This window comes from Grampus griseus, assembly GCF_964374135.1.
Source record: "Grampus griseus genome assembly, chromosome: 19".
Lineage (NCBI taxonomy): Eukaryota > Metazoa > Chordata > Mammalia > Artiodactyla > Delphinidae > Grampus > Grampus griseus.
The window spans coordinates 662,917-690,100 of record NC_139013.1 but is presented as its reverse complement, the minus strand read 5'-3'; the positions used below and the strand labels follow the sequence as shown (position 1 = coordinate 690,100).

At 42.0% G+C, this 27,184-nt stretch overlaps 2 protein-coding genes across 6 annotated transcripts in view; both read right to left on the bottom strand.

The window, feature by feature from the left end:
* Nucleotides 1-1,491: 1,491 nt before the first annotated feature.
* Nucleotides 1,492-15,657, bottom strand: LOC309836618 (uncharacterized protein C19orf18; the record flags this gene model as incomplete). Its single annotated transcript, XM_082676728.1, has 6 exons — nucleotides 1,492-1,547; nucleotides 2,525-2,691; nucleotides 5,707-5,809; nucleotides 10,022-10,126; nucleotides 10,249-10,321; nucleotides 15,505-15,657. The coding sequence occupies 6 exons, from the start codon at nucleotides 15,655-15,657 to the stop codon at nucleotides 1,492-1,494; spliced, it is 657 nt and encodes a 218-aa protein (XP_082532854.1).
* Nucleotides 15,658-21,787: 6,130 nt separating this feature from the next.
* The window catches only part of ZNF606 (zinc finger protein 606), a 53,620-nt gene continuing 48,223 nt past the window's right edge, over nucleotides 21,788-27,184 (bottom strand). For all 5 annotated transcript variants that reach the window (XM_082677417.1, XM_082677418.1, XM_082677419.1 and 2 more), the window contains one exon: nucleotides 21,788-25,000. In XM_082677417.1, the coding sequence (XP_082533543.1) occupies nucleotides 23,013-25,000 (1,988 nt within the window). In that variant the 3' untranslated portion in view covers nucleotides 21,788-23,012. The remainder of the gene's footprint in view (nucleotides 25,001-27,184) is intronic.

The window sequence follows — 27,184 nt, the reverse complement described above, 5'->3', positions numbered from 1 at the left end:
TCATGTGCTTGATACTTGATAAAAAGCAGTCCAGGGATTTCCCTGGCGGTCCAGTGGTTAGGATTCAGCGCTTTTGCTGCGGTAGCCCAGGTTCAATCCCTGGTCGGCAAACTAAGATCCTGCAAGGTGCGGCCAAAAAAAAAAAAAAAAAGAAAGAGAGAAAAAGAGTGTATATATATATATATGTATAACTGAGTCACTTTGCTGTACAGCAGGAATTAAAACAATGTTGTAAATCAAGTATAACACTTGTCTCTTGAGTATTGGTCTTTTGAGTGGTGAGCAGCTGAACTTGGGTTCGGTACCAGCCTCCTCAAGTTACACTAATCTTTTTTTTCAACATTTTCATTGCCCCCAAGAGAATCCTCCTACCCACCAACCATCTTTCCCTTTTCTCCCCTCCTCCGGCACCCAGAACCACTTATCTACTTTGACTCTCTATGGATTTGCCTATTGTAAGTATTTTGTATAAATGGAATCATACGATGTGTGGACCTTTTGTTTCTAACCGCTTTTACTTAGCATAATGTTTTCAAGGATCATCTATGTTGTACCATGTGTCAGTACTTCTATCTTTCTCCTTGCTTAATAACATCCCACTCTATGGAGAGACCACATCTTGTTAATTTGTTTATCGGCTGATGGACATATGCGGTGTTTCCACCTTTTTGCTCTTATGAATAATGCTGCTATGAACGTTTGTGTGAGGGTTTCTCTTGTGTGCAGGTACATATATTTTCAATTCTTTTGGATATATACCCAGGAGTGGAATTGCTGGGTCAGGTAGTGACTCTATGTTTACCTTTTCGAGGAACCATCAGACTGTTTTCCACACCAATAGCACCGCTCAGATTAAATCCTGCCCCTTTTGTGTTTCCACAGCTCTCGGTGACTCCCAGTTTACAGCACTCAGTACATCTGGCAATGCTTTATAGCTCTTTGCCTGCAGACCTATTTCCTGCACCAGGTCCCAGATCCCTAAAAACAAAGGTTACTGTCTGCTGTCATATTCATTTTGACATTCTCAGTCTTGTTATACGTAAAATGGAAGCGAGCTACTGGAATTAACAGATAATGTCACTGGGGAAGCTTTGTTTCATGAAAGTGGTTTCCTCACCTGGTCTGAGAGACTTACCCGAAGAAACTACTGGTTAGGAGTGAGAAAAGAAAATCCTGACAATTTCTCTTTCACACTTACGAAGTTGGATTTTTTCCTTTTACAATTACGTTGTGTTTATTCATAAACTCTAAGAACTAGGAAGCAAGATTGCTATATCATATGAATTTATTTCCTGTTTTTACGTCTGGTGTTCTTCCTTTAGAGTGCTCTTGCACAAGGTTCTCCAGGAGCAGGTCATGCTCACATTCTGTCATCTGTCACTGTTTCCCCACACTGGCTAGCATGTCCTGCCTCTCTTTCATTTCTTTTCACAGACACCCCGGATTTGTGGTATGTATAGCATCCTTTATTTCCACTTCCTTTACCAACTTTTACTCTGTGTTCAATCTCTTCTTTTCCATATGTTTTCTTCTTTTTGATCTAATGACTAAAATGTAGACATAACATTATTTAGATACTAATAAATCAGGAATTAGAGACAAAAGAAGTGAGGAAATATATGGAAAAATAAAGGAACAAACAATGGAATTTTCAGATTTTCATGAATGTTATTTGTCTGATAAGGATGGTGAAAATTGCATTTCGAAATGATTTTCCCACTTTCTGTATTCAAGCTTTATAAATATCCAGTTTTTAAAATGTATAATATTGTAAATAAACTATACTTCAATTTTTAAACATTTAGAAAAGTTATAACTCAATGCAATGAAAAGACATTAAAAAATATTTTCTAAGAGTACAAGGGCGGTCTGCCTCAGTAAGCATCAATTATCTTTTCTACTCTTGGCCTCTCAGCCTCTCTCTGACTATCTCTGGGGTGGTTAGAGAGGAGATCCATGCAGTGCATGCTTAATAGTATTGAATCAGACACTGCAATCTATGTCGTTTTGCTCTAGAAATTTTAAGCAAATACTGAAGAATCTCAGAACTTCTACAAAATCAGGTTTCTATGAGTGTATATGTTGTTCTATCCTCACAAGGATTTGCAGGTGTAGTGGGCAATTCTCACTGGGGCGTCTCTGACCTGGGGGTAGTAACCTCTTTTTGTGGGCCTGCATCCCATTTCCACATCAAACTGAGGCAGACAGCGCAGGAGGGCATCTGCCTGTCTATGGTCAAAACTCGGCAACAACACGACATTGATAAGTATGTTTAAGGGAAATGTTGAGTCCAGGAAAAGTCTTGTTTCCTGAACTCTCTTTTCAGTCCTTGGAATTGCCTTGCAAAAGGAATAAAACAACCACACAGCTGTTTGCCCCTCTGTGTAATTTGATACGAATGGCTCATTCCTGCATATGCGGCTGTAAATATTCATTAGTTTTGCCATGGAAAACCCAACCATCATTGTCAGCTCAGCTTCCCTTGGATTTTGGATCTGACAAGAAAAGCTGGTTGACCCTCTACCTGAATGAATGAACTTTTCCGGTTCCTTCTCACTCTCTGGAAGGAGGTGCGTGGACTCATCCTGGCCCTCATCCTCAGAGCCCTCCTCTTCATCTCCTAATAATGGTATCTTGACATTTTTATAGAGTGACGAAAGTTGTTGTTTTTCCTCAGCCTGTACCAGTCGACTGGAGGACAAAATAGGTACATTTAAAAGCACAATTTTCCCACTAAATCATCCTGTCTTAATCTTGTGACTTTCTGACGGCAAAGGGGTCACTAGTACATGGGGGAGGAAGCAGAAATAGACTTGAACCCAAATAATTATAGAACTATAATTAATTATAGAAATATAATTAGAATTATAGAATTCTATAGTTCTATAGAGTTATAGAACTCAGATTGGGGCTGACACGCAGAAAAGGGGCGAGTGATTTGGAGCCAGGTGACAGGAATGGGGCACTCGGGCTGGGCACAAACCTCCATGATCAAGTTCAATAACATCTTAATGCAATATTTTACAAAAGAAAAATTAATGCCAACAAATCCATGAGGAACACAATGTCAACATTTTAAATAAAGGTAGCATAGGTACCACTGATTTTTCCTTTCGCTTAGTCTCCAATATGCTTTGGCCCGACATCATCACTGATCATGTATTTAAAATGTTGATATTTTGTTCATCATGGATTTTTGAGGGCATTAATTTAGACTTAAAAATATTGCAATAAATTATTATTTTTCTTGACTACTGAGTTTCTTGACTATTGCACCCCCTTAAATTCTGCACCTGAGGTGAGTGCCTCGCTCACCCACCCTAGGCCCAAACTTGGAAGTGGATCATTGAACAGATATTTCTGTGTGAAGTGAAAATGGGTAATAGAGTGTTCTACTTTCTCCTAACATACTTACCTTCCTAATTGTGTTTGACTCATGTAATAACAAACCATTTTAGGGTTAACTTATTTGTGTTCTAAGGGACTGTGATGGAGGAAGGGGTGTAGGGGGAACATTCCAGAATCATGCTCTGTAACAGGAAGAAATGGCCTGATTATAAACACTGTTACAGATAATCAGGAAGCTGGAACAGGACCAGATTTTGGGTGAGGAGAGTGAGGTGCTCGCTTTAGGCGCACAGTTTAAGGGGGTGCCAAAAAACTCGGTAATGGGGATAAATATTTTGACTTAATATTGTAAAAAATTGAAATGAGGGGATTCCCTGGCGGTCCAGTGGTTAGGACTCAGTGCTTCCACTGCCTAGGGCCCAGGTTCAATCCCTGGTCGGGGAATTAAGATCCTGCAAACCTTATGGTATGGCCAAAAAAAAAGAGAAAAAGAAATGAATGGGAAAAATCCATAATAAACAAAATATCAAAATTTTAAAGACAGGATCCATTAGTGCTGTGATGAACGATATGGGAGACTGAGTCAAAAGGGAAAATGTGAGTCCCTATATACATGTTTTTATGTATTATTTTACGGTTCTTCTTTTCCAAAACATTAAAGTAGTTGAAATATATTTTAAAAATTGAAAAGTGCTGTATCATAACTCACAGCATTATTTTAAGTTTAAATACTTTATCTTTACCAGAAACAAAATTTATTATAACTTTACTTTCCTGGTTTAAGTGAAATCAAACTCACCAATATATTTTCAAAAATGTACTTCTGGAAAAAATTAACCACTAAAATTTATGTAAAAACATGAACTTTGGGGCACATATTTTTACTTTTGCCTCAGGTTCTAAAATGCCACTGGGGGTAACACAAATGTAAAAGCTGTAAATGTTGACATTAGCTCAGTAATTTAATTGGACACTGAAATTCCAGGAGGATACGTTGTAGTGAGTTACTTTAGCAATCTTCATATGTTAACATCTTTGTCTAGACTAATGAAATAAACTGAAATTCTAGTTACATAAATTGAGTCATAGATAACCCAGAACCAAACATACTGGGGACACTCTCTCCTTAGCAAAATTTCTTCAATTTTACCTTTAATTTTGCCTTCATTTGACATATTCCAAGTGGTTCTAAAATGGCTACCTTAAAAAATATCCCATACATGGCAATACATTTCCCATGTACACACTTAATTCTGATAGAGTAAATAATTTAGTACTTCCTCAAGCTGTTTCTGATGGGATATAATGGAGTCCTGGAACTAAATCCTAGAATAGGAATCAATGTGTTTTTCCTGATCAGAGTAGCATGATGTCACGGTGCGGCTCGCTTTCGTCTGACACTAATTTCAAAATGATCACATAACCTGAGCTTGACCACAAGCTTTATTTGTGCGAACAAGATGAAGTGTCTTCCCTAAATGCTACTATTACCCCTACTATTGCATTAATAATAAGTTTCTAGTGAAAGAGAGAGTGGTCACTCTTTTCTGCTTTGCACTATTAAGATTCCCTCCAAAGTATCAAGTTCACTCTAGAAAGCCACATTTTGGGAGGATGACAGCATCTCTGACTGTGGCTTTCAAACATTTTTGATCATGATCCACAGTAAGAGATAAGATTTACCTCACAATCTTGAGTCTGAAAAGGTTGAAAATCAGCATTTACTTTTTGTTGTTGTTGTTGTTGACTACTTTGGCTCTTCGTTGCTGCGTGGGCTTTCTCTAGTTGGGGTGGGGGGGCTACTCTTCGTTGCGGGGCGTGGGCTTTCTCATTGTGGTGGCTTCTCTTGTTGCAGAGCACGGGCTCTAGGTGCACAGGCTTCAGTAGTTGTGGTGCGTGGGCTCAGTAGTTGTGGTGCACGGGTTTAGTTGCTCTGTGGCATGTGGGATCTTCCCGGGTCGGGGCTGGAACCCGTGTCCCCTGCACTGGCAGGTGGATTCTTAACCAGTGAGCCACCAGGGAAGCCCAACATTTACTTTAATACTTTCTATTCTACTAAATTGTATTCTGTCCTGTTTCTTTTTTGTTTGTTTCCTTGCTTTTTTAAAAATTAATTTCTATTTTTACTTTAAAAATTCTTTTTATCCAGTTTCTTTTAAATTTTTTCATTTATATCATGACCCAACATGAATATAGCCCATATTCTGAAAAACAGTGTCTGAAAATGTATAATGACCATAATAATTTAAGGATTATAAGAATTATCACCATCATCATCATTACTATCACAAAATAATAACCTAGTTAACTTGTTATGTCTTACTTAAGGATGGTAAAAGTTATTTACCATAGACTTACTATATCATGTAGGAAATAGTGATCCCACATATCAGGGCAATACTGAAGGCTATACACGCAATTGTAATTACTTGAACAATAGCAGGTCTATGAGGAATCAGTGCTAAAAATGGAAAAAAGTTCTCATAAAATCTCATTTTAGGTGTGACTATCAGTTAATATATTTGTTAATCATATTGTTTTGGCAGACAAAATCAGAAATAACCTTAAAAATAGTATTCTTAACTAAAAAAAAAACCACAGAGGTTAGATTGTACAGCCTGTGTGAACAAATATAATTTGAATTCTCACCCAATCTCTGATTCCTTTTTCCATCTGCTTCCTGTCTTTGGTCAAAGCCCTCTCTTATGAGACTGGATCCCTGACTCAGTATAGCAGAACCAGCCATTGATGTATCTGAAAGGAGAGTGGCCTTAGTTTTGCAACTCAAGTGTTGCCCAGATGGTCTTAGGTTGTGTAGTGCTGTTACAAAAGGAATATTGTAGGGCAATTCAGAATCTAATTCCGCAAACCTGTATTGGGGTTGGTATTTAGGCCCACTGAATGTGCTACAAAACCTTGGATGCTTTTTGTAGACCAGGTGTACCACTTCTCCCATTATCTGAAATAAAAATAAATAAACAGAGCTATTGTTGGTACAAACTGAACAAAAGAGCAATTAACTAAGTACATTACTCAACCACTCGTAGGGACTTCCCTGGTGGTCCAGTATGTAAGACTCCATGCTTGCAATGCAGGGGGCCCAGGTTCAATCCCTGGTCAGGGAAATAGATCCCGAATGCTGCAGCTAAAGAGTTTGCATGCCGCAACTAAGATCCCACGTTCCGCAACTAAGACACAGCACAGACAAAATAAATAAATATTTTTAAAAAAACAAAAAAAAATACCACTTGTAAAAATCTGACAAATTGAAGTGCTACTCCTTGTTGCAAACGTGGCCTTCCCTCACTTTCTGTCCCTTCACTGGTTCAACGACTGAGCTGAGAAGTACTTTGAGATTCATACCTCAATGTGAAGTCAGCCTGACATGACAAAAAGAACCTGGACTGTAAAAATGCTTGCAGATTAAACGCTTAATTGTAGACCTTAGGTGTGGCTTACATAGATGTTCATTCTATGATTCTCTCAACTTTTCTGTGTTTTCAGATTTTCTTAATGAAATATTAGGGGTGGGGGGGTATGGGTTACAGTCTGTTCCAATACAATGACTCCTGAAAATTGGTTGCTGGACTTGGCAATGGGAAGGTCATTGGAGACCTAGTCAAAGGAGATGTTATCGATGTGCATGAGTGAAACAGGTTTGAGAGAGAACAGGGGGAAAGGAATTGGAGAGAGCAAGTTTTGGAAACTTCCTGAAGAGTTTTGCTCTCATGGAGGGAAGAGAAATGGGGGCAGCTCCCAGAGGGGGCTGAGGGATCAAGAGATGAGTTTTGTTTTTTAATATGGGAAAACCGACAGCATGTTCATATAAGAACGGGGATGATACTTTTAAATACTGTGATGTTCCTGGAAAGGGAGAGAGAATTGCCTGGGGTGTCCCCAGTTGGCCTGAGGGGATGTTAGCTGGTGCATAGGTGAGGGGTCAGCCTTGGCCTAGACAGGAGGAAAAATGAGAAAGTACAACTGTGCTGGATCAGGGGATGCAGACACTCTGTCAAGTGCTTGTGTTTTGTCAGTGATGGAGGAAACAAGGTCATCCCCTAAGAGCGAGCTTGGGGTAGATATGTTGGGAGTATTTGTGGGATGAGAAAAATAGATGAGAAAGTCACCAAGAAAAAGGGGAGGGTAAATGAACTAAGGAAATGGAGTAGCTTACTTTCTTTTTTTTTTTTTTTTTTGCCACACCACGTGGCTTGTGGGATCTTAATTCTTTGACGAGCGATTGAACCCAGGCCCTGGCACTCAATAAGTCCTAACCACTGGACTGCCAGGGAATTCCCTGGAATAGCATATTTTAAATAAAATTCCCAGAAATGGAATTGCGGGGTATATTGACTCTATTTTCTTATTTTCTATATCCTTGATGGTCTACCATTTGGGGCCTTCATCCTGGGAAGGCTCCACCTCTCAGGGCTGGCTACTTCCCAGAGACAGCAAGCGACTCCCCTGTGGTGTCTTTGATATTCAAACCAACCATCAAACCCTCACACACCAGGCCAATACTCCCTCTGCCCTGAATCACCCCAGGGCCAGGTACTGGACACCTGAGAACCACTCGTATAACCCAGAGCCCACCAAAATTATTCAAACTATGCAACACTAAGCTTACTCCATGTACCTACTCCACCTCACCCATTTCTTCCCTCAAAACCCCCAATAGAAGCTCTGGGTCATTCTCTCCCCTCTCCTCCTCCTGCCTCCTAACCCACTCTGGTCCTTTCCCACATGGCCTGGCATGCTGTGCCATGTCTTCTGTTTCTAGGATTCCGTGTGTATAAAGGTCTTCCCTCATGACAACCATTTCTGTGTCTGCGTGTATTATCATTCCTGATTAAAACAAATCCCAGGTATATTTCAACACTCTGGGTCAAAAAGTGAATGCATTCTTTTTATAAGAATTGCCAATTGTGCTCTGTAGAAGTTGTACTCATTCCTAGCCTACAAACAAGATATGAGATTATCTTTCTCTACTCCTTTGCCAGGAGAGTTTGTTGTGAAGTATTTTGCCTATTTTCAACATGATAGCTGAAAACTGGAATTCTAGTGTATTTTCAATGTGTATTTTCCCTATTATGAGGTAGACATCTTTCCATATAACCAAGAGCTGAAGGTTACAGGAGAAAATGGGAGTCTTCCAGTGACCTGACTAGACAATTCTGTCTCTCTCTGTATCAGAAGCTACACTTGGGACCCAAAGCTCAGGCGTGGCAGAGGTCTCAGTGAACTTCTATTGCCATCTCACAAGACAAGTTAGTGTCAAAGTAAGGACTAGAATGTGGGTCTTCTGATATCTTGGCCTGAACTCCTTTTCTGGGCTTTGGTGCTGGCGAGGGGGTGGGGGGTGGTGAACTGGGAAGTGAAATATTATAGCTGGGCTTTAGGGAGGGTAATAGCGTCTTTGGGATGGATGGAGGGATGGATTAATTGTGGATTTTTTTTTCCTGTATTTCCTGATGCTTTGACCTCTGTGCTATTTTCTAATCTGCCCCAAGCAACATCATTACTAATCCAACCATGGCGCGGGGGACGGCTTTTTCTAATTTGCACAAAGGGGCTGTACAGGTTAGTGACAAGCAGCGCGGGGTGCCCTCTGGAGCCACACAGCACAGCAGCTGTGTGAACGTCCATGGATCCCACCCACCCTCCCAGATGCCGTGACTTACCAGTACGCCCTGGGAATGGCGTGGGTGTAGTACGTGCTGGAGCTATACGGACGTTGAAGGGGATCAGAAAGAAGAGACAGGTTTAAGATGCACTTAGGAAAATTAAGATGTAACTTGGTATTAGATGAGGGGGCCTAAAACGTAGTATCCAAATAACTAAGATGGTAAATGTTCTCAATAAATTTATTCCAATGCCTAGTATTGATAGAAATGCGTGGCTTAATTTGCAAAAGCATGCTGCTCTGCTTGCATCCAGTGTTTCCTTTCATGAATCTGGACCATTAAGAACACATTACATTTGGGTCCTGATCTGCTTTTGCAGTCACGCAAGCTGGGAAACCTCCTCCCAAGCTGAGGACCTGGAGAAACTTAGCACAGAGCTGAAGAGGGCTGTGCTCTCATCAGGTCGGAGAGCCGGGGCCAGGGAGGGCCCAATAGTCACAGCCCTTCTGTCACCCAGCTTACGGAGAGTGAAGAGTATAGGATATAATTTCCAAGCAATGCTTATCTAGTTTTATTATTTTATGGACCATGCTACTAACAAATATATAAGAAGAGACACATTGGGCTTCCCTGATGGTGCAGTGGTTAAGAATCTGCCTGCCAATGCAGGGAACACAGGTTCAAGCCCTGGTCCTGGAAGATCTCACATACCGTGGAGCAACTAAGCCCGTGCACTATAGCTACTGAGCCCGCACTCTAGAGCCTGCAAACCACAACTACTGAGCCTGCACTCTAGAGCCCATGAGCCACAACTACTGAGCCCACGTGCTGCAACTACTGAAGCCCACGTGCCTAGAGCCCATGCTCTGCAGCAAGAGAAGCCACTGCAATGAGAAGCCCACGCACTGCAAAGAAGACCCATGTAACCAAAACTAAATTTAAAAATTTTTTAATGTTAAAAAAAAAAAGAAGAGACACATTGATACAGCACATAAGAGGACCCCAGAATACATTCTCATTTCACTGAACGAATACTAACAATGACTCACCTCTGTGTTTTGAGAAAGCTCCTTGAACGTGAGATAATTGAAATTCCTTAGCGTACAGTGTGGGCTTTTGGGTGACATTTGTGGGTCTTTGTGACTGCATATAACCTGGAAAAGAAAAGTTGTAGCAGTGAAATATAATTACTCCTTTTTACTTCCTCTAATACAAGTGAAATCATGCTTGAAGCTACCCATTAAGCATGTTGTTTGTCCAGCTGGTTTGAACTCACCTGCATAAGACAAGCACAAATGAAGTGGGAATTCCATTACAAACAAAAATAAAATGGCGAAAGAACTTTGAACCTGTCCATCGTTCCAAAACTGCTAGTTTGTTATCGTATGGGTGAAAGGAAGTATTTAGTTGTAGGCTAGCATCTGTCCTATATTTCTCTGAGGAACTAAGGAGCTCTTCTCACTACAGAATGTTTGCATTCTGACTGGGAACCACCAGTGTGAAGTCAGCTCACGTTGCCATATGGAATTCTTTCACAGAATCAGGTCAGCCAGTGGTGAGCCTAACAGAATGAGTGAGTGCGCTGGGAGGGATGCTAAGCTCTTGGGTACAGATGTGAATAAGAACAGGTCCCTGCCCTCAGAGAACGTCCAGATTAGTGAGGAGGCAGATAGAAATCAATTATAATCCCATGTGAGGCCTTCCCTGGCAGTCCAGTGGCTAAGACTCCATGCTTCCAGTGCAGGGGGCCCGGGTTCGATCCCTGGTGGTGGAGCTAGATCCCACATGCACGCCACAACTAAGACCCGACACAGCTAAATAAATAAATAAATATTTTAAAAATAATAATAATTCAATGTGACACATCATAAGAAGCCAACAGAGAAAACAGCAGGGCTCTGTGTTCAAATGCCTGAATTCTAACCCTCATCTCTGGCTTCCTAGATGTTTGAGCTTGATCAAGTTACTTACCCCTCTGAGCTTCAGTTTCCTCAGCAGAAGAATAGAACAGGAACCTACTTCACAGGGTTACAGCGATGGCTCAATAAAGGAGTCCATGCAAAGCTCAAAAAGAGTGTGGGCACTGAACGTTAGTTCTGGTTGTAAAATGGGAGAGTATAATATTTTCAATAAAGCAATTCAGTACTCCTCCAGCCTCTGGGGGTGCTGTTCAGAAACCTAGACCCAAGTGGCCATCTGCAGAAGTTTCTTTAAAGGAGATTAAATGAATCATCTGAAAATGTGGAAATGGGATAGAAAACTAGATGGCATGGAAGAAGGTTGTCCCCTGGACGTGCCCCTTGCCCATCTGGTAGTTCCCACAATACAGAAAACAGGTTTTCATTCCTCCTACCAATTAGAATAAGTGAACAGACCAGAGACCGTTCGAGGCTTGTAAAGTCCCCTGGGGTTAGGAGCTGGTTCCTCGTGTGCTGTGCCCCAAAGGGCAGCTGTCCTTCCTGAATGTCAGGAGATGACAAGGCAGGCCTCCAGATATACGCCCTCTGTGGACCATGAAGTTTCTTGCTCTGCTCTTACAACAGCTCAATCTGCCTTCCTCCCTTCCTGCCATGCCCGGGGATGAGCCAGGTAAGAACAAGCGCCCCACGCTCTCTCTCTAAATCCCGCAGTCTCAGAGTCACCCCCAATCAAGCCTGTCTGGATGAGTTCATCTGCTGTGTCTCTTTGAACTTAGTTTGGGGCTCCCTCTCAGTACTGTGACCTTTAGACTGATTTAGGTCTCTCAAGCTCCCCATGGACACCGCTGTCTTTGGGGCTGGTCTGGGATATCAACTTCCCAATGGTCACTACTGCCTTGCCCAATCCTCTCTGATAGGTCTGTGAACACCTGGCTCTTCCTAGACTTGGTTCTTACAGTCTGTGCACCCAGCCCAGCTGGATGAATCCTACAAGCATCAGAATACCACTGTGAGTTAATAATGCTGACAGATGTGTAGCGAATACAAGGTCAAGCTATGAGGATTAGGCCAAGAGATAAGATCTTTCATAATGTCACCAAAACCTTTCAACAGATTCCCTTAAATCCAGAGGTGCCTGACCTGTTCTCTTGGCTTTCTTCCAAAGTAGTGTGTCCGGTTGCAAAACTGTGTTCCCAAACTTCGTCATATGCCTTATAGGACAATTCCTCATTGTCACCTTTACCAAAATTTGCCGTCAGTGGCCATGTCCCGCCGTCCCAGTCAGTTTAGCATCTCCACAACCCAGGTGGCAAGTGTTATTCACCCCAAATAATATTGTTAATGATGTTGGAGCACTACAGTGTGGATTGTATTGTAGTTTTTTTTTATTAAAGTGTAACTTCAATTGTGTAACTGACATTAACATTATATTAGTTTCAGGTGTGCAACATAATGATTCGATATTTGTATGTATTGTGAAATGATCATAAGTCTAGTTAACATCTGTCACATATACATATTACAACATATATAATTACAAAATTTTTCTTGTGATTAGGACTTTTAAGATCTACTCTCTTGGGACTTCCCTGGTGGTCCAGTGGTTAAGAATGTCTTGTAATGTATGGGACGCCGGTTCGATCCCTGGTTGGGGAACTAAATCCCACACGCCGAGGGGCAACTAACTCTTGCATCACAACTAGAGAGCCCGCACACCACAATGAAGAGCCCACACACTGCAACTAAGACCAGACACAGCCAAAAATAAATAAGTAAATAAATTTTTTTTTTTTAAAAAAAGATCTACTCTTAACAGACTGGTGGTTGCCAAGGGCGAGGGGGTTGGGGGAGGGATGGAATGGGAGGTTGGGGCTCGCAGATGTAAGCTTTTATACAGAGACTGGATAAACAACAAGGTCCTACTGTATAGCACAGGGAACTCTATTCAATATCCTGTGATAAATCATAATGGAAAAGAATATATAAAAAACGAATGTATATATATGTATAACTGAGTCACCTTGCTGTACAGCAGTAATTAACGCAACATTGTAAATTATCTATATTTCAATAAAAAATAAAGACAAATAAAAACATTTACTTTCTTAATAACTTTCAATATGCAATACAGCATTATTAACTACAGTTGTGATGCTGTACATTACATCCCCATGACTTATTTTATAAATGGATCTTTGTACCTTTTTACCCCTTTCACCTATTTCATCGTATTGTAAAATTTTAAATTTTGTATTTTCCTGCTGCCTCAACATACCCGCAAACAGGCTGTGAGCACCCCTCCCAGGTGACCAGGCTTATCAAGTGATAAGGCTGGCCCCTGCTACAAGGGGCTTCCTCTTTGCTCTCCCCTGAACATGACCTAGTAACATTCAAAAGCACCAATGACATACCTCATGCCTATCCCTGTGTATTCTACCCACACCCTTAATAAAAGCACTTGCCTGTGGGCTAGTCTTCACTCTCTGCTCCCCACCTGCTTGGTTGAGCCCGCTCCCTGGCTTACAGCATGTGTGGACCTTCGTGGCATGCCGTAACTCCGTCTTTCTTGGACCTGTGAGTATAATAAACTTTGTTTCTTCCTGCTACTCTCCTGTGTCTCCTCTTATGGCTGCACCTGACTGACCATCACCTAAAAGAACATAAAACAGTGTTCATAACATTATTTATAATAACCAAAAAGTTATTATAAACCCAAATGTCCATCAACTGATGAATGGATAAACAAAAAGTGTATATCCACATGATGGAATATTATTCATCCAAGAAAAGGGGAAAAGTACTGATTTATGCTACAACACTGATTAACTATGAAAAACATTACGCTAAGTGAAAGGATCCAGAAACAAAAGGCCACATTATATCATCCATCTATATGAAAGGTCCAAAATAGGAAAATCCATACAGACAGAATGTAGATTACTGGTTGCCAAGGGCTGGGGGGAGGAATGAATAGGGAGTAGAGTAATTGCTAATGGGGTTTCCTTTTGGAGTGATGAAATGTTCTGGATTTAGATAATTGTGAGGAATGAACAATATTGTGAATATACTAAAAACCACTTTAAAAAGGTTAATGTTATGGTATGTGAATACCTCAAGAAAGCTATTGCTTTTTCAAAAGACTTCCTTTTTTAGAGTAGCTTTATGTTCACAACAGAGTTCCCACGTACCCCCTGCCCCCTCATACACACACACACACACACACACACACACACACACACACACACACACACACACACCCCGCCTTCTCCATGATTGACATCCCACACCAGAGAGGTACATTTGTTACAGCTGATGAACCTACATTGTCACATCATAATCAAAGTCCCTAGTTTATGTTGAGGTTGACTCCCGGCATTACACATTCTATGGGTTCTGACAAAGGTATCATGACATGTATCCAATCTTATAAAATGTCATACAGCACAGTTGCCCTTCTGTAAAAATCCACTATGCTCCACCTATTCATCCCTCTCTCCTCCCCCAACCCTCTGGCAACCACTGATATTTTCATTATCCCCATAGTTTTCCCTTTTCCAGAATGTCATATGTTGGACTCATACAGTATGTAGCCTTGAATACATACTCAAATTGGCTCCTTTCACTTATTAATACTTATTTAATATATTCTTTAGTAGTATGTTTCTCCACGTCTTTTCATGGCTTGGCAACTCATTTCTTTTCAAAGCTTCAAAGCTCTTTTTAAAATAAGGTGTAGTTGATTCATAATATTAGTTTCAGGTGTACAACACAGTGATTCAAAATTTTTATAGATTATACTCCATTTAAAGTTACTATAAAATATTGGCATATCCCTTGTGATGTACAACACATACTTGTAACTCATTTATTTTATACATGGTAGTTTGTACCTCTTAATCACCTACCCCTGTCTTGTCCCTCCCTGTCAAAGCTATTATTTTTAAAAAATGAGAAAAGCCTTTGAGTTTGGGTGATCTTTGTTTTTTTTGTTTGTTTGTTTTTTGCGGTACGCGGGCCTCCCACGGCTGTGACCTCTCCCGTTGTGGAGCACAGGCTCCGGACGCGCAGGCTCAGCGGCCATGGCTCACGGGCCCAGCCGCTCCGCGGCATGTGGGATCCTCCCGGACCGGGGCACTAACCCGTGTGCCCTACATCAGCAGGCGGACTCTCAACCACTGCGCCACCAGGGAAGCCCGACTTTGGGTGATCTTAAGTGCAGCCCATGGACTACAACTCCCAGAAGCCTGCACAGGCCGCTGTCTCTCAGCGGCCTGAGTGCTCTCATTAGTCGGAGGCACGCCACGGTGCCCTCTGGGAGTTGTAGTCTGAGCCTCACAGACCCGAGGAGGCCAGGACCCGGCCTATGGACCACAACTCCCAGAAGGCTGTGCAGCCCAGCCGCGTCTCCTAGGTAACTGAGGATGGGCTCCACCACAGTCTCTTCCTGCTACGGTTGTTCTCCAGTTGCCTTAAGCTTTTTGCTCAAGGTTAGGAGTTTTTAATTATTACCGGAAAGAAGGTAAATCCGATCCAAGCTTCTCCACCATGACCATGACCTTTTCTCTTGGGCTTCAGTACTTTTTAATAATGTGGTTTCTTTGTGTTTATCTTGCTCTGAAGTTCACTGAGCGGTTTGAATCTGTACGGTGAAGCGTTTCATCACTTCTCTGCGCACTGCAGCACCACGTTGGTCCAAGTTTCCATCTCTTGCCGGAACGAACACAGTAGCCTCCGCGCTTGCCTTCCTTGGTAACGGTTGCCTCCATCAGGTCATTATCCACACAGCAGCCACTAGGACCTCTTTAAAAACAAAAGCATTTTCTGTCCTTCCTGGTTAAAGTTGCTCAGTGGTTCCCATACAGAAACCCAGCCTTCGTGCTTGTCTGGGCAGCTCACCAAGGCCTTGTGGGAGGTCATCCTTCCTGCTGTGGGTTCTGGCCAGACCCAGAAGAAGGGCCTGGAGCCAACTTCTGCCAAACAGAAAACAAAATCAAGCTTAGGCAGGGAGAGACTACGTTCAGAAAGACGATTCCAGTAAGGAGAGGGGGACTGTTGCAGTAGGGAGAACACTCTTGACAGTAAGATCTGCAAGCATCTCCAAGGTTGCACAGAAAGGAACTTTCTTTCATAGGGAGGAGTGAACAAGGCTAGAAAGAACCGGGTGCGGGGAGTGGAAGATCGGACTGCAACAGGAGATGTCTTGCTGTCAGCTGGTTCCAGAGAGGGGCCACTTTCCTGCATTCGAATACTTATTTAACCTTAGGAGTAAGTCAGAGTTCAAGGGTCTTTGGGGAGTGAAGAAGCTGAACTAAAGTTTGGTGAAGTCAACTCAACAGACTTTTGTTCTGATTGATCAGTCTAGCTAATCATTTATGAGAGTGAATGGAAATTTGGAGAGTCTGGCTCTAGCCTTGTCCTATGTGAAAGAGGGGTCAAGAGTCCCATCTGTCCTTCACAGTAAGCCGTTTCCTGGAACACAAAAGGTTGGAGGGATCCAACTGTCTGTTTTCCAGGAGCCTGGAGGAAAGGTTCAACATTGTCACCCCTCACCTCCAGGTTTCACCCCTCCTTTATCCCAGAACCCTTTGAAGAGGATCTTGGGGTTGCCCCTCTAGGCCACATGAAGCCTGGGCTACCAACTTTTCCTATGGTGTCATCATTGTATGGGGCCGGGTTAGAGTCCCTCACACCTTGCTTGGGTTCTGCCCAAGGTGGACCCATAATGATCCCAATCCAAGCTGGCTTCCTTCCATATCAGGTCCCATTGGATGTCTGCTCCCAGCATGACAAGAATCTCCAGAGCACTGGGTCTAGCGGATCGGGGTTGGGGCCAGGAGGTCTATATTTTTAATAAGCCCCCAAGTGACTTTTAGGATCAGGAGTTTGGGGAGCAAGGCCAAACTTAGTGACTTTCTGCTGGAAAATCTGATCGGGTTCCCTGTGATTCGGGCCCCCAGTTCTCCACCTGGGGACCCTCCATCCTCAGGGCATAAATACTTGTCTAGACTCTTCAGCAGTTCCTCCCACCACGAGGACCCACCTTGAGAACATTGCTGCCCATAAGTGCTGCTCACTCCATCTGCAGAGCGATTTTGTCTCTGTGACGACACAAGGGAGGGTGTTGCCTGTGCAGACAGAACAGCATCTGCAGGGAAGGCTGGGATGAGCCCTGACCCTCGTGACTCGAAGACTCTGTGTTGCTGGAGAGCAGGACCGCCCACATTCCTGGCCACTTCTCTCCTCTGCCCACAAGGTGAGTCTGATTTGTGGTGTCTTTGATATCCACCCCCACCCCCCATTTTATGGCCAAGCCTTCTGACTAGTCCTCCCACATACAGGTGTTCTTGACCATCTGTCTATGATTGCGAAGCCCTTCTCCCTGTGGGCACCACTCCACAGTCACCCCCAGTCTCCTCTCCCTGGTCAGGAGACCCAGGATGATGAGAACTCATGGCCACCCCACCTGATGAGGTCGGGCTGCTGGGAAGCACAAGCAACAACCTGCTGGTGTGTTCCAAGCACTCACAGAACCACTGGACACTAGGGACACAGCACGACCAGGACCAACGAGGTGCCCTCCCCCATGGAGATCACAGCCTAATGTGTGGTTTCGGGAGATGGTGTGGACAGTAAGGAAGGAAAAAAATAGACCAGGTGATGTTCTGTAGTGACGTGTGCGATGAAGCAAGTAAACAGGGCAGTGAGGTGGAAAGTGAGGAGAATTCGTTGACTGGATGGTCCGGCATCACCCACAGCTGCAGTGACACAGCCTCTGGTTCAGGCTTCCCGAGGAGTGGAATCAAGGCAGGGCTTTGGAGTAGCTGAGAGACAGGCAGAGACTACATCACATCAGGCACATGTTTCTCCACCCTGCCTCCACAGAGCCCTGGGCTGGTGAATCACATTTCAGTTATCTTGTGAGGTAAGAAGTCAGTGATTGGCTTTCTGATGCCTTCACCTCTCCATCCTAGTATCCATCCTCCCACCCCTGAATTCAGTGGGGTTTACAGGGACCAGGATCTGATCCTGTCTCATGTATGCATAAAAACTGATGGAGTAGCTGCTTCCCTAAGAGAAATAAATGTGCTCACTGGCCAGGCAGTAAGCAATTTTCTGAGCATAACTATTTCAGAAAGAAAAACACCACACTGGATTACAGATTCCACCAGAAGCACGTATATTAGAACAGATGGACCAAAATTTTAACTTAGTCAATTAAGTACATTTAAAGAGATATGGCATGATACTAACAATAGGAAATGAGAATAAGAACACATAAAAGAGAACCAAGTAGAAATATTAGAAATGTAAAATAGTGGTTGAAATGAAGACACAATAGAGGAAATGAGCAGCAAAATGGACAGCTGAGAAACAAATTAGCAAGCTGAGGAAATGTCCAGACAAAAGGAAGAAAGGAGAAGGAACTAGAGGACATAAAAGAGCAGGTAACGGGTATGAACAACAGACACAGATATGCTGACATCTAAATAATAGGAGTCCTAAAAAGAGAAACTTTTTAAATGGCAAAAATGAAATATTAAAAAATAAGAGATAAATTTCCCAGAATGTAAAACATAATAAAGACATCAGATTAAAAGGCCCATAGAAGTGGCTTATGAAGTTAAACATTTACTTACCATACAACTCAGCTGTTCCACTCCTAGGTCTTTACCCAAGGTAAATGAAAACCTGCATACACAAAAAAGCCCTGAAGAAGAATGCCCATAGCGGCTGTATTTACACTAGCCCAGAACTGGAAACAAGTCAATGTCCATCTACAGGTGAACAGGATGACTACTACCTGTGGCACATCTGCATAATGGAAAGCTACTCGGCAAAGAAAGTAGACTACTGATAAATGCTACAACGTGGATGAGCCTCCAAAACATGCTGAGCAAAAGAATCTGCATACAAACGTCGCATATGAATACTGTATGATTCTATCTTTATAAAACCCTAAAAGACAATTCTAATGTGTACTGACAAAGCAGACATGTGGTTGCCCAGGTCTTGGGGTAGGGTGGAGATTAACTATGAAAAGACATGAGGGAACTTTTTGGAGAAGGGCAAATATTCTCTATTTTTGTTGTAGTGGTGGTTGCAAGGGTGTTGACATTTTTCAAAACTCATCAAACTGTGGCCTTAAAGGGAGAGTCATCAGCATACCAGTTGTGTTTACAGGGCTTCCAGACTGGATGAGATCAAGGCACTGTGAGCAGATGGGAAGTGGGCAGTCTGACAGTAAGAGGTAAAGGAGGTGGAGAAGGAACAGCAAATGGGGCCTGAAATGAGAGAGTCAGGAGGCAAGTCCCAAAGGCCAGGTGAACATGTTTCAAGGAGGAAATGATCTATTATCTAAGAATCTAAGATGCTGCTGATAACGTCAAGGAAGAAAACAGAACTGACCACTGGATTTAGCAATGTGGAGGTCATCTTGCAGCAAGGCAGGTTTTGGAGTGGGTCCAAGAAAGAATGGAAAGGAGTCTTCCCTGGTGGTCCAGTGGTTAAGAATCCGCCTTCCGATGCAGGGGACGCAGGTTCGATCCCTGGCCGGGGAACTAAGATTCCACATGTTGCCAGGCAACTAAGCCTGCGTGCCACAACTAGAGAGAAGCCCATGTGCCACTACAAAAGATCCCGTGTGCTCCAACTAAGACCCGATGCAACCAAAAATAATATTTTTTTTTAAAAAAAGAAAGAAAGAATGGAAGGGAAGTGAAGACTGCAAGAACAGACAACTTTTGAGATATTTTGCTTTCTGAAACAAAGCAGAGAGTGATTCAGGAGCCAGAGGATTTTTTGTTTTGTTTTTTTTAAGTATGTTTACATGTCCATGGGGATAATCCAGTATATATAGAAAACCTGAGGATACAAGAGATACGGGAAACTTGCTGGAGCGATGTCTTGGAGTAGTGGACATGGGACAGGCTCTGGTGCCAACCCAGTCAGTTCATATACACGCACAAGTGGGAAGGCACAGAAATTATGGAAAGTGGGTAGGGAAGGTGGACAGATGTCATGCAAGGCCTCTGCTGGCTTCTATCACTCAGGGAAACAGGAAGCAAAGTCTTCTGCTGGGAACAAGCGTAAGGGAAGATTCAGTGAAGGGACTGTTGGAATCTTGGTACTAAACAGCCAACTAGCTTAAGAAAAGACACTTGAAACCGATGGTGGGGAGGTTCCAGTCACTGGTAATGGAATGGTCCTAGGGATGACAATGGGTGTGACTGTCTGTTGCAGGGTGGGTGACAAAACCGTGAGCAGACAGGTCAAAGAACTGTGAGGTCAGGACACAGGAAGATCATCTACCTGGACAATAAAATCAGGAAGTATTACGATGCGGGTGGTTTTAGATGCAATACAGCAAGAGCTGAAATCTTTACGGATGGGAAGAGTGAACCATTCATAAGGTGACTGCAACAGAGGGAAGCAGGAGTGATATGACAGTTTGGTGTCCCAAGAGTCAGAACTCAGTTTTAGAGAGAAGGGAGGGGAAACAATCTAGAAGCAACAAATGAAGAAGAGTGGAAGACAAAGCAGCCACTCCCTGCAAGGATCGTAAGAAAAGGTACTGTGCAGAGGGGAAACCCAAGTTTCAGTCACAGCAGAAGATGGCTGAATGGAGAGTTCCAACTGGGCCCAGCAGGTTTCAGAGTTGGGGAAGAGTGGAGCGTGGGGATCAAAAGGGCAATGAACTGAGCTAGATGTGGGTTAGAATAGGGAGGTAAGAGGGGACCTGGGAGCCCTGGGCATACATAAGGTTGTGTAATAGGTGGTAGGGAGGTAGGGAATCCTTCTAGGAGGAAGCAGAAGTCTGGGACCCTTTTAGAAGGACACTTTCAAAGTCCAGGAGGCCCTTTTAGAAATATTTTTTAAAAGATACTAAGCTTGGTGGTACAGTTACAGAACTTGCCAGGATGCTTGTGGAATATTTGTGTATAACTTACAAAATCCTTTGTAGTCCCTAAATCAGAAAATCTGGGTTCAAAGTATATTACTTTGGGTATTAGAATACAATACCCATATATTGGCAGTACACCTCTTGATGCATTAGGCTGCTGTCTCTTACAGAGGTTAATAGTGCTGCCTCTATTCTCTCCAAGGATCTCTGCACAAATCATACAAGAAATCCAATTAATTTACCCCTGCAACCTTTACTGGGCAACCCCTATACATTAAGGTAGGGTCACTCTTACATACCTATGGAAGCGCCAGCTACAGGAGTTTGACAGTGAGCACAGAGTCCCACCATACCAGCAGGCCACTTTTTCTCAACCACTGGAGAGTCATGGACCCCTCGAGAACTAGATGAACCTTCTGTACCCTGGATTTCTAACCAATGCCCTTGAAACCCATCCAGGAAGGACTGCTGGCCCCTAATTATAGCCCTACCTTAGGGAAATACAGGAAATATTTGTGAACCGAAGAAATGCCACCCAAGTCCTCCTAGTCATCTTGCCCCCTTTCCACTCTGAGCACTCAGAGAAACTTCCTCATTTTATGACTGATTAGCTCCCTTTCCTTCTGAATCTTCCTTACTATCAAGTAATCTCTTCATCTGGAGAAGATAAAGAAAATATAAACATTGAATTCCACGGAGACCTTGAGAAATGGTGCTCTCATGTGCAGATGTGTCTCTTGCCCTCTGCCTCATGAAGGGCATTCTAAACCCATCAAGGGGCATTTCCTCTGACTTGCCCAAACCTCCAGTGAGTCCTCCAGCCCCTGCTCTGCTGTAATCTTCAGGGTCATAGGTGGTGAAATTCTAGGGAACCCAGGGCCCAGAAAATGCACTGATTCTGAATGTCCAATCCAGACTTCGTATTCCAAAGGGAGGTTTGCTCTCATGGTACCCGAAATCCCACAGGGTAGAAAGCCAGGTAACTTTACTTCTCATTGTTCAGGAATTTGATTTTTATTATCAAATATCTACTATAAGAACACTGGACAAAATTAAAAAAAAAAAACATTAGGGGAAAAAAAATCACTGCAGAGGCAGTGCAACACAGTGGTTAAAACAATCTCTGGAGCCAAACAATCTTTCTATTCCTAACTAGCTGTGTGTCCTTAGGTAGGTTTCTGATGATTTCTGCCTCAGTTTCTCCCTTTGTAAAACTGGGATAATAGTACCTATCTCATAGAATTAAGGGGACTGAACAAGTTAATATTTGAAAAGTATTTAAAACAAAGTTTAGCACGTGATAAGTGCTGTATGTGTTTGTAAAACTTAAAAAAAAACCTTAACTGGGTTAATTTATCCATGGGTCTTTCCAGTCGTTATGCATATACACTTTTTAGATGTTATAGTAGATATGTATATACAATTTTGTGTCCTTTTTATTCCTTTTTTTGTTATGTATATTGACTCAGTATCCATAATTATAACTTACAGTGACTGCCTAAAACAGATTACAAACTAATTGTCCAACAATGCAGTAATGAGTAAACCATGGTCACTGACACACTGGGTTATTAAGTATCACCTTTTGTTCCAACAACATCAGTCTCATACTTATGGGCAATACCTTTCCATCATTAGTAATCTCATTTACTAATCTTTTCTAAGGTTAATCTCAATCAACAGTAGATATCCCATTCAACACTTTTTTTTCCCTTAAATTCAGGTTTAGTATTCCATATTCTATTCCTTAAAGGGCACCCAGACCCTCCCCTTATAATAGCACAATCTGTGTTTCCATAATGATGCACAAAATGTTATTGTAAAGCTTCCATCCAATATTCCAGCTTGATGCAAAACAGCGGATTTCTAGTTGAAACACTTTTCCTAGGATAAAAGTTTTTCCCTTAACAATGCACTCTGATCCACAAATAGTTGAGATCTCTTACAAAAAGATGTCTCATTCCCTACGTTCATGTTGCTCAAGTAGGATTCCTGGTGTCCTCTTCACTGTAATTATTTGATGTTAAATAAAGGCTACACAACTGTGGAAGGCTTTTGCCTATTCTTTTCATTCACAGGTTTCTTCTACGATGATAATTTCTACTGATTAATAAGGGGAGAAGTCTTACTGAACTAGTATTAAAAATTTCCCCTCTTGATTATACTTATAGGTTTTTTTTCAATGTGTTATCAAATGTACAATAAAAGAAAAATCTCTCATCAATTCAATTCACAGAGTTTCTCTTCACTATGATTTCTCTGGTGTTGAAGTAGGGCTGAGTGACCACTAAAGGCTTTTCCACAGTCAGTGCATATAAAGCGTTTCTCTCCACTATGCATTCTCTGATGAATAATAAGAGAAGAATTCTTACAGAAAGCTTTCTCACAATGATTACATTTGTAGGGTTTTTCTCCAGTATGGTTTCTCAGATGTACAATAAGGGAAGAACTCTCATTAAATGCTTTCCCACATTCATTACATCTATATGGTTTCTCTCCAGTATGAGTTCTCCTGTGTGCAATAAGATGAGAGCTACAGTTAAAGGATCTTTCACATTGATTACATTTGTAGGGTTTCTCACCAGTGTGGATTCTCCGATGGGCAACAAGGTGGCAACTCTGGCTGAAGGATTTTCCACATTTATTGCACTCATAGGGCTTCTCTCCAGTATGAGTCCTTTGATGTCTAACAAGGTGAGCCATCTGGCTGCATGATTTTCCACATTTATTACATTCATAGGGCTTAATTCCAGAATGAATTATTTCATGTTTAGTGAGGGCTGAACGTTCTCTGAATGCTTTGCCACATTCCTGACAGTTATAGGGTTTCTCTCCTGTGTGAGTTCTCTGATGGGCAATAAGGTGGGAGCTCCAGCTGAAGGATTTTCCACATTCAGTACATTTATATGGTTTTGCTCCAGAGTGAGTTCTTTCATGTTTACTAAGGGCTGAGTAATCCCTAAAAGCTTTTTCACATTCATCACATTTAAAGGGCTTCTCTCCAGTATGCATTCTCATGTGGGCAATAAGATGGGAGCTCCAGCTGAAAGATTTCCCACATTCAGTACATTCAAAAGGTTTCTCTCCAGTATGAGTTCTCTGATGTCCAATAAGATGGGAGTTCCAGTTGAAAGACTTCCCACATTCATTACATACATAAGGTTTCTCTCCCGTATGAATTCTCTTGTGTACAATAAGATGAGAATTCCAGCTGAAGGCTTTTCCACATTTATTACATTCATAGGGTTTGATTCCAGTGTGAGTCCGTTCATGTTTAGTAAGGGCTGAACGATTCCTAAAAACTTTTCCACATTTATCACATTCATAGGGTTTCTCTCCAGTATGAGTTTTCTTATGTTGGATAAGGTAAGAGCTCCAGATAAAAGACGTCCCACATTCATTATATTCGTAGGGTTTCTCTGCAGTGTAAGTGCTTGTATGCTGTGTAAGGAATGAGTCATACCCAAAGACTTTCTCCCATTCATTGTATTTATATGCTTTCTCTACAGTACCAATTTTTTGATGTTCCATAAAGGATGAAAAGTAAAAGATATTCTCATATTCTTTGTAATCATACTGGTTTCCTCCAATATGAAGTCCTGGATGTTCACTAAATGATGGGCTCTGGTTAAAGATTTGATGGCATTCCTTATATTCATATAGTTTTTCTCCTGTATGCATTCCCATATGATCACCAAAATGCAGTATATGATTGAAAGATTTAACAGCATCAGCACATTTGAAAAGATTATCTCCAGTTTGCACCCTTGCAGGGTGAACAGGTTGCATGGAGTGGTAGAAGGCTTTGTCATACTCATTATTTTCACAGGTAATCTTATCTGCATACATTACGGCTGAGTTACATCTCCAACTTTCAGCATTTGTATCAGGCTTATAGAAATGTTCTATTTGAGAAACTTTCTGAGATGGAACAATGCTTAGTCTCTGGCTACACCCTGCCCCAAGTTCACAGAACTCAGCGCCTCTTTGAGACAGTACTTGCTTTTGCATGAAGACCATTTGCCTCATAGCTGTACTCTGGTTCATGTGATACATTTCTAATTGGTCTTTACATCCCAAAACTTCTAACCTGGAGAACCAAGGATCATCCCATATGTATCTCTCCAACTTCATGCTATGGGACTGTTCCTCCTCAAGAATGCTCTGTGTTGGGATCAACGCTTTGCTTTCAAGATTTCTCACCCATTCTGAAATAAACAGAAAATATCCATGAGAGCATAGGGAAAGAACTTCTAAGAGTAGAGTGGAAAAGGTAAGATTTACTGTCCATATTATTGAAAAGGTAAGCATGAACTTGTTTCCAAATAGACTTGTAACCCAGAGGAAGATTGTAATAGGAAAGAGAAGAATAGTAAAAAGTGAACAAATGTAGTTAACCAGAATACAAAGTGTGCACTGAATATGAATAAAACCCATTTAGGAGTATCTTCCCATGAAAAGGAGGACCAGTTATTACGTGTGTGCAGGAAAGAGTTAACTCTACACACTTGAGTTGGTCACACTTTGCACATTCCCAAGAAGGCCTGTTTCATGACTGGCCCTCGGCCAACTCCTAAGGACTGAGATCCTGGAATGTTCTAACTCATAAGAGTGTTCTGCATGCTTGAACCCTTGAAGTATACTGTACCAACTTCTCTAGACAGTTTGTACAAACAATGTCATTTATGGTGAACGCCTGCTTCCTTCTGGGGTTCTGGAGCTTCCATGATTACTCAGTCAGTCATGTGTGTCTAAATGACCAACCCCCAATAAACACCCTGGACTCACAGGCTTGGGCAAGCTTCCCTAGTAGATGACACTTCACACAACTCATTGCTGAAGGAATTAAGTGTGTTCTTTGCAACTCCACTGGGAAAGAACTACTGAAAGCTTGCATTTGGTTTCCTCCAGACCTCGCTCCATGCACCTTTACCCTCTGCTGATGTTGCTTTGTGTCCTTGCACTGTAATAAACCATTACCCTGAATATAATGCCTTTTGAGTCCAGGGAGTCCTTCTAATGAATCACTGAACCTGGGGGTTGTCTGGAGGATCCAGATGCATTTAATACTATTAAGGTGAAAAAATAATAATTGGCTTAACAAAAGACAGATGAACAACCAGCCCCTCAGAAACTAATGTTTAAATTATTAAAGTGTGCTAATTCATTTCTATGTTATAATGTCCTTACTGTTCCCCTACTTTGACACCTGCCAAAAAAAGAAGGGGATGGGGTTAAGAGAAAGTATCACCAACAAAGGCTTCAAGCTATCACATTATTTCCTATCTCACAGAGTTCAGTCAATAACACAAAATCATCCTCCTGAACGGCAAAAATCACGTGGTTTCAGGATACTCCTAAAGTTCTTCTAACATGTGTAGAATAATGACAAAAGAGATAGACTGGAAAGACAGCACACTGCAATGAAGCAGATACAGGAGTTATAGTCTGATAATCTGTATTTAAGTACTGGCTCTGCCACTATCCTTACGTGACTCTTCTGAAGATTCAATGAGATTGTGAATCCAGCAAAATGTCTGGCAAATTCAATATGTGGAAGCTACCTATCATCACTGCTGAGGTATCAGTCCTCCAACAACAGGGGTCTGTATTAGTTTCCTATTGCTGCTGTAACAAATTACCACACATGTTGTGGCTTAAAATAACAAACTCACTGTCTCACAGTCTGAAAGTCAGAAGTTCTAAATGGCTTTCACTGGGCTAAAATCAAGATAACTTTCCTTCAGAAGCTCTAGGGGAAAATCCACATCCTTGCCTTTGCCATCTTTAAAAGCTGCCTGCATTCTTTGGCTTGTAGCTCCCCCCTCCATCTTCAAAGTTTATCATTCCAACCTTTGCTTCTGTCAGTCACATCTCTGTGTCTCTGACACTCCTGCCTCACTCTTAGAATGACCTCACAATAACATGGGCCCATCCAGACAATCCAAGATAATCTATCTCAAGATCCCTAGTTTAATTCACATCTGAAAAAGTCTCTTTTGCCATATAAGGCACCATATTCACAAGTTTCAGATGTGGACATTTTGCAGGGGTGGGTATCATTCATTATTCAGCATACCACAGGGTCTAATGCTGCAGGTACCCAACAGGGCCTAGACCCTTGTCCTCTTTCTCCAGGTTTTTCTTCTTCACTATACACCATTTTCCCTCTTTTATTACCCAAGTCCATTACAACAGGAGAGATCCTACTCTGCTCAAGAAATGGCACTTACTATCAATTTTAAGCTTAGCTTCTAGTAGTTAGGGAATGATCTTCAAACAACTTTTGAATTTTTCCAGTAGAAACTTTAAAAAATGGTAGCTGACCAAGTCACTGATTAGATAAATAATGTCCATCCAGCTTCATACTCAGTACTTACGGCCTGAGTGTC